Source organism: Centroberyx gerrardi, chromosome 15 (assembly GCF_048128805.1).
Source record: "Centroberyx gerrardi isolate f3 chromosome 15, fCenGer3.hap1.cur.20231027, whole genome shotgun sequence".
NCBI classification, from domain to species: Eukaryota; Metazoa; Chordata; class Actinopteri; order Beryciformes; family Berycidae; genus Centroberyx; species Centroberyx gerrardi.
In genome coordinates, this window is record NC_136011.1 from 14,238,709 (window position 1) to 14,252,405 (window position 13,697).

General features: G+C 41.7%; 2 protein-coding genes across 5 annotated transcripts; one reads left to right on the forward strand and one right to left on the reverse strand.

Moving 5' to 3' along the window:
- Positions 1-1,537: 1,537 nt before the first annotated feature.
- Positions 1,538-8,667, reverse strand: zdhhc16a (zDHHC palmitoyltransferase 16a). Of its 4 annotated transcripts, none has more exons than XM_078288730.1 (11): positions 8,621-8,667; positions 4,296-4,553; positions 4,000-4,194; positions 3,799-3,887; positions 3,652-3,680; positions 3,379-3,512; positions 3,112-3,195; positions 2,925-3,010; positions 2,663-2,786; positions 2,484-2,554; positions 1,538-2,338 (listed from the first exon to the last, which is right to left on the reverse strand). In XM_078288730.1, exons 2-11 carry the CDS (start codon positions 4,527-4,529, stop codon positions 2,236-2,238), a joined length of 1,149 nt encoding a protein of 382 aa, XP_078144856.1. In that variant the 5' UTR covers positions 4,530-4,553; positions 8,621-8,667; the 3' UTR covers positions 1,538-2,235. The 4 variants fall into 4 exon arrangements, with proteins under 4 accessions (XP_078144856.1, XP_071769439.1, XP_078144857.1 ...); XM_071913338.2 differs by lacking the exon at positions 8,621-8,667 and adding an exon at positions 5,385-5,518; XM_078288731.1 differs by lacking the exon at positions 8,621-8,667 and adding an exon at positions 4,689-4,737.
- Positions 5,622-8,082, forward strand: mettl18 (methyltransferase 18, RPL3 N3-histidine). The gene is made up of 2 exons (XM_071913572.2): positions 5,622-5,983; positions 6,321-8,082. The coding sequence occupies exons 1-2, from the start codon at positions 5,879-5,881 to the stop codon at positions 7,290-7,292; spliced, it is 1,077 nt and encodes a 358-aa protein (XP_071769673.2). The 5' UTR covers positions 5,622-5,878; the 3' UTR covers positions 7,293-8,082.
- Positions 8,668-13,697: the final 5,030 nt, after the last annotated feature.

Below are 13,697 nucleotides of genomic sequence, written 5' to 3' on the forward strand. Positions count from 1 at the left end.
TTCATAGTCATTGTGTCACTTTAAAATCAAAATAATGAGTATGAAGCCAAACCAAAAAGTGTATTACTGTCCAAATATTTATGGAGCTCTTTCTCTTTTATGGAGCTATTTTGGTCTTATGAGAGAATTTACATTCTGACATCTGTAGGCCCCCCTGTATCCAGGTGTTGTGACTTTTGCTTGATGCCTTTGTGAATCCTGTCTGAAATGATTTTGTAGCCTATACACACCATTGTAAAAACTTGTTAAATTTTGTGAATAAAGCTATTCAAAACAATAAAATACCAATTTATTGGATAGAATGAATCAAAAATATTACCTCACATGCTATTTAATAACAATATTTTTGCTGTTATTTATAAATGCCATCAAATCTTCATGTCAAATAAGTAGTTGACGTATATAAAACATTTTGATTTATTTTTTTATATATACGTTGGGAGTATAAAGTGGGAGGGGCTATGCTATTTGTAAGAATATCAGACAGCAAGAGAAGAACATTCAGGACAGGAAAATGGTCTGAATGAATCAAAGGAGTACCCATTTATAAGCATACCAATATTGGAATATTGATTTTGTGTATTTATCATTATGTCTGATAATCCCCTATTAAACTGGCTTGGTGTGAAAATCACTAACAATACCACAGGATTCTACTGTTTGTCTGTTTGATGAAACTGTAGTCTGTCCCTGTCCTTTCAACGGGCAGCTTCTGACCAGACATAACTTGTTTAACTCTGACCTCTGCTGGAAGATTGAATATTGACAGGTGTGTGTGTACTGTGCGTGCTTCAGAGCCAGAGTGGTGGGGGTGGGGTGAGGAGTGGCTGGATGAATGGAACAGGCAGTAGAATCTGTTATCATCCCCTAATCCCTCGCTGCTCTCATCATCTTCTAATCTGTTTTCTTTTTTATTCCCCCTTTAACTGCCAATACCACCACTCATTGCTTATTTTCTGCTCATCAAAGGGTTTATTTGCAAAACCTTATATATACGTTTTTGGAAGAAATTCCAAAATGTAACTATGTTGTGAGCAAAAATGAGGTATAACTTCTACTACCGACAGCACTTTAGTAACATGCCAGCAAGATTTTGTTCAAGTGGTGAATATCTCATTTGGAATTAAACTCTTCATATTCTTCATCTTCTTGCTCATTTCTCAGTCCATGCCTCTCCACCACTGACTGTGTCTGTTAATTTCTCTAGGCCTTCATACATTTGCATGAATCTGCAGATCAAATTGGGCGCGCATCCCAGTTAATCCTCTACTACTGATAGCCTGTCTCTGTGTCCGTTTGCCTAAGCAACACTATGACATAAGAGCAGAGCTGGAGTTTGTCTGTCTGGCATTATAAAATGATCCTGGGAAACAACAACTACAAATAGGAGACAGTTCCATAGGTGGGCATGCCCATATCCTTAGATACCAGAGTGAGTATTATCCTTTTAAAACTGTTGAGGTTTGTTTACCAAAATGTGACTAAATACTGTGTGTGGTGTGTCTCTTTTGCAATAACTGGAAACTCACAAAGTAAAATGATTTAAATAAAGCAATTTATGAAGATATGTTAACTTAACAAGTACAAAATACAGATAAACAGTGAATGCTCATGGTACTGCTGTTTTTCTTGGATGTTTGAAGTCAACGTGGTAATTTAGGGCTGGAGAGACAATGTTTTCTGCATGGAATGGCTGCAATGCACAAAGATCTGTGAGGAACCATTCTGGCCCAAACCTTAGCTGTGTTGTTTCTTTGGCTTTGATAAATTTTCAGCACAGGAGAACAAGCAGTGAGCCATGATTCATTCAGTCCAATTCAAAAAATCCTATTGTAGTCACTGATCATTTGATCATTATTTTACAGTCACATCAGTCCGATGATATGTCAGTCAGTATATGTGGTTTAAAAAAATCGTTTAACCCATCATCAGCACAATGCTCTGAGTCATGTAAGACCTGCTGTAAGACTAGCCCAGGAAAAATCCAGTGGAGAACAAGCTAACCATGACACACCTTCGCGTTGCTTAATATTCCAGATCGTCAAACCACGACACAGCTGGCTACTCCACAGCATGTTGTTGAGGTATTGGAGGTCGACATAATGCCATTTCTTCACTTGTATGGAGCCGTTTCTACCACCATACAAAGACCCTCGTAGCCGACCACAGTGGGCTGGGCAGAGCAAAGGCTGCTGGAAGCAGGCTATGCCAAACAGGAGTCTGTGGGGCAAGGGGTCATACAGGCATCATGTCCTTTTTAACTGGAAAGATGCCCCACGTCAGACCATCACCATGTGGGGCATGTCCAGAGGGAAGGAGAACACGTGTCACCCAGTGACTGCAGACAACAGAAAAAGCGAGACAGAAGTTAACAAAAAAATCTATAATCATGAGGACTTATACAGGAGCGGGGGGGGTGCAGCATTAAATGTAGAGGATGTTCATCAACAGAATATCTCTATGAACAAAGAAGAGAAACTCACCTTCTCTTCTCCACACCAAAGAAGACCTTCCAGTTATTCATTCTGCCATAATTGAAAGGGTTTCTGTATACCTGGTGGAGGAGCGAAAGAAAAAAACTTTGTCAAAAATCACTGTTATGTTTCACCTGACTTTCATGTTTTCACAATCTGTTAATTCACATCAGTGTGAACATGCTCACCCTTCCCCGTTTTGCCAAGCGTTTTGTTTCTTTGCCGTTAATGTGTCGTTCTATACTGGTCTCCCCTCTGGATATGAGAACTGCATGCCAGATGGTCAGACCTCCCAAGGCCACTCCCACTGTGCTGAAAAGACCAACCACATTTGATTTTATCAGCTGGAAAGTTAATAAAAGACAGTATTAGATGCCAAGGTGCGGTGCATGGCAAGTGGCAACAAGATCCGGTCAGCAAAATTACTTGCGAAACACTGACATATTTTACCTGGTAAGCACCCACATGTAGATGATGCTCTTATGAATCATCCGATCCTTAAAGGTGTAGGGAGGCGGGGGTGTCTGATAATTGGTCTTGACAAGAATAGAAAGAACAACCATTACACAACTACCAGCTAAAAAAAACAGACCAACTTAATCATGTGTTCCTTGAGTGTGTGCCTGTGAAAGTGTACCTGGCCAGGGGGGAGAATCCCTATGAGAAGTCCCATCCCTGTCACCGGTACCCCTGGCTTTTCCATATCCAAATGCTTAAAGCGCTAATGGAGCAACCCAGATACACAAACCGCGGTGTTAAAGACAGAAACAGAGCAGTATCAGTTAGGCAACAGTTACATCCCAGAGAGAAAGACAGCAGAGGTAGAAAAAAAAGCAACAGACAAACCCTAACAAGCCATACAAGGACCAACACCAAGCTCACGTACAGAGTACAAGTGTCTCACCTCAAGAGCATTGTATGCGTCTAGGAAGAGGTTCCTGCCGCTGACGCTACAGTAGACACAGCCCATGGTCATGAAGAGGCAGAAGGAGAAGAAGTAGCGGTGGTTGAAATGGCCCACGCAGTTATTCAACCAGGCTGAGATGTTGAAATTAAGGAGCGTTTTCCGAACACCTTCACATCTCTCCATAAAGTCACATTATGTATTTTTTTTTAATATTGCATGAAAAACAATCATTTGGAATCAATTGCAAATGTTTTTTAGCACAAAGGATACGACAGTGATGGTCCATTTTCAGAATGCACCTGCAAAGTAAAAAGAAAATATTCAGTCCAATATCTGTATAAACATACTGTCGAGGCTGTCCGAAAACCACTGCTAAAACGTCAATTACAGGGAACAGAAAAGATGACACTGACTTACCTGTTACAGATTCCACAGTGGTGTGTTCTGGCTGGTTTAGGAATTATGCATTTTTTGCAGACAGATACGAACGGAATGTCATTTTTTACCTGAAAGAAAGATATACGATCAAAAGACACAATTCAAAGTTTAACTTAGGCCCAGATTGGCAAAGCTACAGGCTATGTGTGGTACTGCTGAACTACGGAGTTCAGGTCTTACTGTAGGGGGGTATCCAGGGGAGGTCTTGGTGGCTTTGTAGTAATGAAAGGCGATCATGACGAGGTTCCAGTGTCCGTAGCAAAGGTGCCAAGCAATCCACACCGGGGTGTAGGTGTTGAGGACCAGAGGCAGTAGAACCAAATAGGCTATCAGCAGGATGGAGCTGGTCAGTATCACCACCAGACACACAAACACCTAACAGACAAAGACGGGGCACAGACAGAGAGAGGTTTCTTCACAGGGAAAAACAGACATCCTGCAACTTCTACAGTATGAGCACACAGACACACACTTACCATCCCAAACCAGCGAGTGATGTGATCCACCGTCCAGAACACTGGTTCGAAGACTGAGTCGAAGACTACATCTGAGTTGGTGAGGGAGTTAAAGTAAAGCGACTGGACCAACAGTCTCATGTAGGCCCATATCTCCCTCAGCCACCCCGGCAGCCTGCTCCGTCCTCTCCTGGTGCACACCCGCAACCGCAGGCAGCGCAGCAAGTGGAGCACGCAGCTGGGCCACCACCGCATCCTGCGTCTGAGAGATGCACACACCTACAAGGAAAATAACAAGATAATACTTACTGGGCATAAAGTGCCAGGTGGGAGTGCAGGCAAGTTTACAGACATGCTTCTTAACAAGATGTAGATCTATGTTGCCAAATATTAAGCAATGATTATATGAACTACCTCCGTCCATCCATCCGTCTTCAGCAATAAGTAAATACAGAATAATCTCAACCAATAACTTGTTAACAATATATTAAATTTACAACTGTGCAATTTGGGAGTTTGGGTTTGACCATACAGTTGTTTATATTGCTACCATCATCACATAAGCCTGTGCCAACTCAAACTTTTCAACGTTTATGATGTGCAGTTAAAAATTATAGGCTTGAAGGTGATAAATGACTCTAAATGTAAAGAGAACTAATAACACGTGCGTAGAGATGACAAAACTATTAAGCTGGCTCACACACGTTTTAAAACATAAAGCAAATGCCTAACAACACACAACATAACAGACAGTCTTGCTATTCTGCATTCCAGTGTGTTGAATGAGACAGGGTGGAGTCTGATTTAGAGCCACCTTAGGTGAGGACAGTCTATAGGGGCTGTCATGAAGTTGACTTCAATGGTATTCACCACTGCATCAAGCAACGTTATAGAAAAACCATTTATAAGCAATTATGATAGTCGCCTTATAAAACCCATGAACAATTGAAAATATTTTGTAGATATTGCTCGAAGCAGTCTCACAGAAGCTTAACGGCTCCCAAATCTCTATTGTTTAGGCATCATATTTTCCCATTCAAATAACTGACGCTGTGCGCTGCGCCTCACAGTAAATAAAATACATTTCAGATTTCTGTAGGGAATACTCACTTTTCTACGACAGCAGGCAGATTGTGAAACCCACGCCTAACGTAGTCATTGTCAAAACGAGGAGAAAATAAAGATTATTGCGGCATACTAGCGAAGAAGAGCTGCATAAAATAGCTTTTGACAGTCCTGATTCCTGAATCCTGAGCTGCAGTTGATGCGCAGGCGCCGGTGGCGAAAGGCATCACGGTAATCTGAGTCAGGAAGTACATATTTCAGACGTTTCTACTGACTGTTTCGTTTTTGTGGAAAAATCTGCCAAATTATAGCATAACCCCCACATTTAGGCTTGTTTAAATAGCTCGGTGGCTGATGTTTTATTTAAACAGGCGACATGAAACAAGCTGTTGGTCGGTTGCTTTGGTTTGCAGAATTTTGGGTTTTGTAGTTCTTCCCCCGCTTGCCTCACGCACGCGAGTACTCGCCTCTCACATGTGGAGCCGACAGTGAATAGATAGCTATTAGCATTCGTAGCTGTAGTTCAAGTTTTGTCAGTCATGTCATTTAGTTTTAACTTCGATGTGCATGCACAAACAGCAAGTCCAGGCGACGTGGATGGGAGTGAATTGCAAAATGGAAAGCCAGACTATGCAGCTAAACCTGTGAGTAGCTAACTAATAAGAAGTTACTGTTACTTACCCCTAGCTAAGTAAGGGTAGACCTACAGTCTATGGGTTAGACCGAAGATAATTAAAACCTGACATTTTGTAGGCTGCAGCTAGTTACCTCTAGCTACATAACAACCAAGCTTATTGTTGCTAAGTTAGAATATACACTACCACGTGTCCCTCAAGTCATGATGCATTATTTGGATATTGTCCACTTTAAGCAAATACTACCTAGCTGATTGCCTTGGTTGTACAGTTGCACACACAGACACATATATATCTGAGCCCTCGCATTTGTACCCTAACCATGCATGTTGTTTGTATTTGTCAGACAGAGGACAACACCAAACCAGCAGAGCCAGTAAAAGAGGCCAAAGAGCATCTACCACCATCGGACACGCATCTCCTCCTTGTGGATGCTGTCCCTGAAACGGTTACCGTGGGTGCTCTTCCTCCTCTCCACTTCCTAAACGAGACAGTGTTTGAGAAGACGGCCTTAGAGAGGGAGGATGGGGAGAATATTCTTTCTCGCACCGCTGGTCAGAGGTCTGATCTCATCTCTGGCGTGTATGAGGGTGGGCTGAAGGTGTGGGAGTGCACTTATGACCTTCTGGAGCTGATTGAGAAAGACGGAGAGATGTTTGGGGGGAAGAGGGTTTTGGACTTGGGCTGTGGGGCGGGACTGCTGGGAATACTGGCTATGAAGAGAGGAGCCAGGCAGGTCCACTTCCAAGATTATAACACTACAGTTATTGAGCAGCTCACACTGCCAAACGTACTGCTGAACTGCCAAGAGGAGGATGTGGAGAGTGAAGATGATGAAGAAGGAAAGGGCAAGGGAAAGACACAGAAGGAGGATGATTGCAAGAAGAAAGTGAAAGATGAGGAGAAACAGGAGGCAAGGGATGGAGACCCTCCACCTAAGAAAAGAGCCTTAGATCCATCCCAGCACTCATTAATGACCAGGTGTCGTTTCTTCTCTGGCGACTGGACCGCGTTCCTTGCTTTGGCATTGAAAGAAGACCCATCGCCCAAATATGACATTATATTCACCTCAGAGACCATCTACAACACAGCATACTACCCTGCGCTGCATGACACCCTCCACAGACTGCTGGCGCCAGACGGACTGGTCTACCTGGCCACCAAATCCCACTACTTTGGGGTAGGAGGTGGACTACACCTGTTTGAGAAGTTTGTGGAGCAGAGGGGTATTTTTTCTGTGGATCATCTGTGGGATGTGGAGGAAGGACTTCAGAGACATGTAGTAGGCCTGCGCTTCAAAATGGTAAATGCCTCTTGAATTAGTGAAGCAGTCCTACATATATAGCATGTGCCTTCATTCAGTGTGTTTTCACATTTAGGGTACTTCCGTCACTTGATGTATGCCAGGTGGGCGAAAAGTGGAAGTTTTTTTTAAAAGTGCAGCAGTGTAGTGAATACAGACAAGGACTGTCATGGACTGTGTATTCTGTGTTAAAAGGCAAGGTGTAATCACTACAGCAATTAATTAAAATAGCTGTAAAACACAAAGTACTACACATGCACAAACCCACTAGATTTACTGGAGCCAAATGAATTAATACTGAATTTGTTATGATGGCCTTTTAGTCTGCTATATGAAAGCTGTATTACCACAACAGTGGTAAAAGAAGGAGGTTCTGGAATAAAAGATGCTGTCTCATCTTCCATTTGCTCTTTGGTTACCTACACCATCTCTCACTTCCTATATAGACATTTGAATATGTCTGCCAGTAACTGAAGTGCAGTTGAAAGGGGCTGTTACAGGTCTTTAGATGCATGGGGAGGAAAGAAAGGAAATGGGCTCAGTGACCTTTGCAAGTGATTTCCCCAGTGTTCAAACAGCAGCATGAAAGCCCGGCTTGTTTCTGAAGTCCGGCGCAAAATGTCAATTGCAACTTATCCCACCAGCCCAAGGATGTAGTTTGAAAGTGGATTCTAGAGTCACTGCACATCAATGGTGGGACTCTATGGGGTCTCTGTACCTCTCTTTCTAATAATGGATCCTCTCGGTCTTGTGGGATTTTACCTTCAATTCTTCTCTGTTTTTTTGAACAAACAAACAGGTAAACATTCACTGCGTACTCTATGTGCTTCATACACTGCAAAACAAGAATGGCCTGACATGCTATCATGCATGTAGACATTTTGGAAATTTATGCTGATGCACATCCTCCAAATGTAAGAGGGGAACTAGATTCTTTTGGGAGGTGACCAACTCGATGTGGAATCCCCTTTTTGTCCAGATCACGGAAATCAATGAGAATTAAGCTGGCTGGACTTTTTCTGGGGGAAGTGTATATCCAGTCCAGTACCAGTCCAGACTAGTTTCTCATACCTGAGTGACTGGGTAAAGAATATGATGAGGAAATTTAAAAAGTTTACACAGGTTCACCAAACAATGACAAACAATGTCATTGTTTGAATAATAGGGTCTGCTGGTTTATTAAGGAAACCGGTCTTACCTTCCTGGTCTAGGCATGTCATGTTCCTCTGATTTAACACACATTCAGTATCACATCACTGTCCTGTTTGAACATGACCATAGAGCAAACAAAGTTATTTTTTAGGGAGGCTGTATTATTGAATACACCCCTATTAAACACTTACCTGAATAAATGAAAACAGCCACACAAAGAGTCACATGAATAGACCTTATCCTAAATATGCCTCTGACGCAAGTAATAGAATTTGCATACTGACAAATACTATTGAGCATAGGTCAAATATTTTTCTTGGAACATATTGTGTCACCAGCTCAAACATGACTGTGCATTACAACGCCCACAGTGTGTGGATAGAATTTCCATTTCCCTGTTATGTAAATATGTTGTAGTGTTTTAACACTGTCTCTCACACACACACATACAAATACCACACAAGGTTTCTGTTTGCATATGTCTACCCGTCATACTTCAGCGTGTCCGCTTCGTCATCGCCTCTCCTCTCGACAGCTGTTCGTGGCCTGTGGGGGAATTCCTGGTTCCTCCAGTAGACGCAGCCTTTCCCCTGGTTTCTTTATGGGAACAGGGGGCAGGGCCGGTCAGATGGTTTTCCTCAGAAACTATTATGTGTTGATTCACTGTGAGGGGGCGTGTGTTCACTCCCACTGCTTCCTTCTTACTGGGAAGTGACTGTCAGGCTTACCGTACGGAGGGAGTGCATGAAAAACAGATAGAGAGGGAGGGAGGCTGATGTGTGATGTGAAAGGTGGTGGTATTTAAGGTTCTGAATGTCAGGCAGTATGCTGTATCCTTCCTTGGGACTTGGAGGACATGGGAGAGCGAGCAGACCATGCAGGTGAACTGGGGAGAGAAATACAATGGCTTGTGTGCATTCAGTTTGGACAGCCTTACTGCTGATGCAACACTAAGACATCTTTTGTTGAGATGGGAGTACCGATGTGTTTTTTAAGTTAGAATTTTGAAGAGCGCAGTCTTGGGAAGCCTTTATGAGGAAATGTATTTCTGATATATCCACGACCCGAAGAGTTAACTCGTCAGTGAATGATTGGGGTAAGTATTTAGGTAACAAATATATCAAACTGTTTGACTGTTTGATTTTAGGGCACTGGGTACCTTTTTTATTACTTGTCAAATCTGTGTAACTGCCTTTAAAAGTAGGCTACAGCCTTTAAATGACAAACCCTGCTTTTAAAGAAGTGGAATGGAATGTTAAAGAAAGTAAACCAACCAAATTATTCTGAGAACTGGCAGATCTGTTGTCTCTGCTGTCATGCTGTGTTAATCTATCTGATCTGCCTTTGAGGGGTGTTAAAATGAGTCTGTAGGCCTTAAGACCGGGTGAATGCCTTCATGGGGGATTTCTTGTATTGTAATAGGCCGTAGAACCGGTTGTTTCCCAGTCCAACTGCCGGGAAGATAGGAGTTTCCTGAACACGCTCAGGTGTGGCCTTCCTCACAGAAGTCATTGTGCTGTGTTGCGTGTATCCTAAAAGAATGTACTCACATAATGAATAAACTACCGTGACTGAGATAAAGAAGAATCATCTCAATGTACTCTCACTGTCAATATTGACTCCAGTCCTCGAGTGGGTTGCTTTGAGATGGAGGAAGAGATCCTGTAATACAGCCCAAATAGTTAATGGAAAACTTTGCCCGCTTTGGAAGGTTCAAAGATGCATCAATCGACTGTACGTCAGTAATCATGCTGTCCTATACAAAGTTCTTTCTCTGTAACTGATGAGTCATTTCGTGCCTTGTCCAGAGCAGTATCACCATGATTCAAGGCTTGCATCAGCTCAGAGGACTGACTTTCATTTCAGTGGTGGTGAAGCATTTCCAGGAATTCTTAAGTTGAGAGGATGGTTGGATTCCTCAGACGACCTTCAGCGAAGCTCTCTCTCACCACAGAACTGGATTTTAATCTCGCCACAGTTTGATTTTAATTCCATTTGGGAGGTTTGTTTTTCACTTTGATTCAAAATGTTGAATTAACATAAAATGCCTCACAATCTATTGCCAAATGATAAAAAAAAAAAAAGTATGTTCTGAATTATTGAAATATGATCCCGATTCCTTGGACTATTACTGATCGATGTTTAAGATCAGCTTTATCCAATGCCACTGTAATGCCCTCTTGCTCAATCTCCCGCCATGTCTTAAGGAAGTTAGAGCTGACCTTATCAAGTCATCATCTCCCTGCCTTTCCCTAGAATAGGGAAGGTCATGAGTGGGTGAAACTCAAGGCGCTGTTCGACATATCTCCTAACTGCATTTGCTCTTAATTCTGGTGGTTTAAATTGTCTTTTTATACATATATATATATATATATATTGCTATATATTTTGATTTTATCTCATTCATACATGTATGGCCAATTTATTAGCTGAGTTGAAATGGGTGCGATCGAAGTACTATCATTACCGTCAAAGAGTCATGTAGGATTTTGATGGGCAAGGCACTGTCAAAAGAAAAAGCGATTCATGAAGACCAAAGTGTGAGAAGTGCTCTACTATGAGAACTGAATTCCATAGATGGTGGCTACTTCAGGTATCATCTATGGGCTCAGTTCTTTTGGCATGGTACTAGTTTGTCAGCAACAGAGGATGGAAATCGTACCTCCAGAAAAATATCTTGTCTGTGACGCAGATTTGTGCCGCCATGTCATGTATTTGCTGCCATGTATAATATCACCTATCTTCAAATCATGAATAAGGCAGTAAAGTCAAATTGCATGTGATGTTACTGTGAATAAATGAAATACATAACTGCTGATCAGAGTAACTTGAAGTAAACTGTTGATGTATATTGCGTATATATTGTTAATGAAGGTAAAGCAAATAAATTTTCCCTTTCATTTATTAAGTCTCGTAACATTTTATTTACCAATGGTCTCAGGCATTGAAGGATTATGCTTGGTTTTTAACATATATATGTAAATGTATGTTATATAGTTCACAAGAAACAGGGAAGAGCGAGTACAAAGGATTTACAGAAATAAGAGAACTACAGAAATAGCATTCCACACTCTCAACCCACTCATGCACACCACAAATATTCAGATCTTATCTCAGATCTAGTTCCATAAAATTTGCAGCCATAAAGATGGCAGTTAGCTGGATGATCTATAAACATTATGGTTAGATATGACAGTGAACATGATACCAGTAAAGAGACAATTAAATCATTTTTAAATAAAACAACATTATTGGGAATCCAATAGACTTCATGACTCTGACTGGTAAAGCATAAAAACCTAAAACATAGCATGCTGTTACGGGCCTTTTAAGAGAGGAAGAATCAACTACAGATTTACTTTAATATCATCTCGGTACACCAGTACGATTTATTTTAAAGCACTTCTTTTTGCGGTAACAGTTACTCAACCATAATCCGAACATGATCAAACTCATAAAAGAGCAACCCAGATCAAACAATGTGATATGATGCAGTAAAGACAGAGAAAGTAGATGTAGTGAGAATTGTAAGTCATTTAGATATAACAATAAAGTAATTGGACAGTATGAGCAATACTGATGCTATTCAACGTCAACAACAAACAGGTCTGAAACTGTAACTGTAATTTTTATACTCATAATCCATAACTAAATTATTGAAACTGACAGGATGTACTCACTGTCCATGTAGCCTTTCACAGCCTTATATTTTGTGCTTTTTAAATACTGGGTGTGTTTGGTACCCAAATAAATGTAGTTTGGAATTATTGGCGACTTCCTTGTCCTTTTTTGGTTACATTTTCGCCCCCTGAGCGCCTTGCCTGCCCTTTGTTCTCCACGCTATTTTTTATAACCAAATATAAAGTCATTGCCATGTGAGATCTGAGCTGGTATTTTCAAATAGGATGGTCATCACCTCTTCTTTTCCCTCTTCTTCCTCTTCACCACTCCTCTCACATTATCCCCGTCTGCGCTCTTTTCTTGTCGAATCACTCGCCTCTCCACTTTGTATTCCTGCTCTCCAATATAGGGGCTCCCTCTCACAACATACTCCCCTCCTCGATAGGTGATGCTCAAACCCGTCCTGGGATAGGTGCCATACACTCTGCGCAGGTCCTCTCTGACAAACTCTGGTAGCTCCCTGCGAGGACCATACACCCTTTCCAGCCTCCCCCAACACAGCTCCCCTCTCAGGGTGAAGCCCTCCGGCCAAGCCCCAATCTGGGATTGCAGCCTCGGCGGTCTGGATGGAAACAAAGCCACAGGAACCGCAGCTGCTGGATTTGAATACATATGTGGGTAGCTCCAGCATGAATTAGACCATATCACAGGAGAGGGTCCATAGTAGTGGTGGTATTCTTCACAAGCCAGTTCCTGGGGAGGCCTCATGTTCCTGGTCACCGGGTACAGCTGTGTATACTGGGTGGTAATAGGCGGAAAAAGGTGGCTGCTATTGTGCCACTGCATGTGTGGAGTGGGTGATAATGGAAACATGGCTCTGTTGTAGCACAATGGAGGTAATATGTACGCACAGGAGTAGCTCATTGATCCCGCACAGGCAGGTTTAAATAATCTTTGTCCAAGCAGGAACCTGTCAGCTGAAAAAACAGAAGCGGAATCACATATCACTTCATTATTTTGCTTTACTGATTGTATTCAATATGACGAAAGAGATGACAAAACCAGCTTTTACCATATAGCAGTAATGATACAAAAATAAAGTTCCTCACCTCAGCATGCTTTTTCTTAAGATGAGTAGGCTGTGTGTCTAATAGTGCATACTTCTCTGAAATAATGATCTACACAAAACAAACAGGCACTCCTTCCTTGTTATCACATGTTTAGGATAGAATGAGGTCTCTGCCATGTGGCCCAAAGGTAACAGTATCCAGGCAGCAGGTAAACAAATGAGTAGGATAAATCTAAATCATGATAAGATTTGATGACTATACCATATAGGTAAACATTATCATATGTGAATATTCCATATTTTCTAGCTTTTTTTTTTTAATTGATTTAAGAGACACAGTAAGAATTTTATTCCAAAGGTGGACTGGCAGTCCCTTCTGCTTGTCCCATTAAACAATTTATAGAGCAAACAGTAGAAGGCGCACTAAACCAGAAAAGCTGCATAGCCGCGGACAGGTATAATATATAGTTGCTTTCACATGAGAGACATGTTTGCTGGCAACCTACTGTAAAAAAAAATATAGAGATGACTTCCCATACCTTTTAAACTGTCTGGGCTTGGAATATGAAAAATATCTA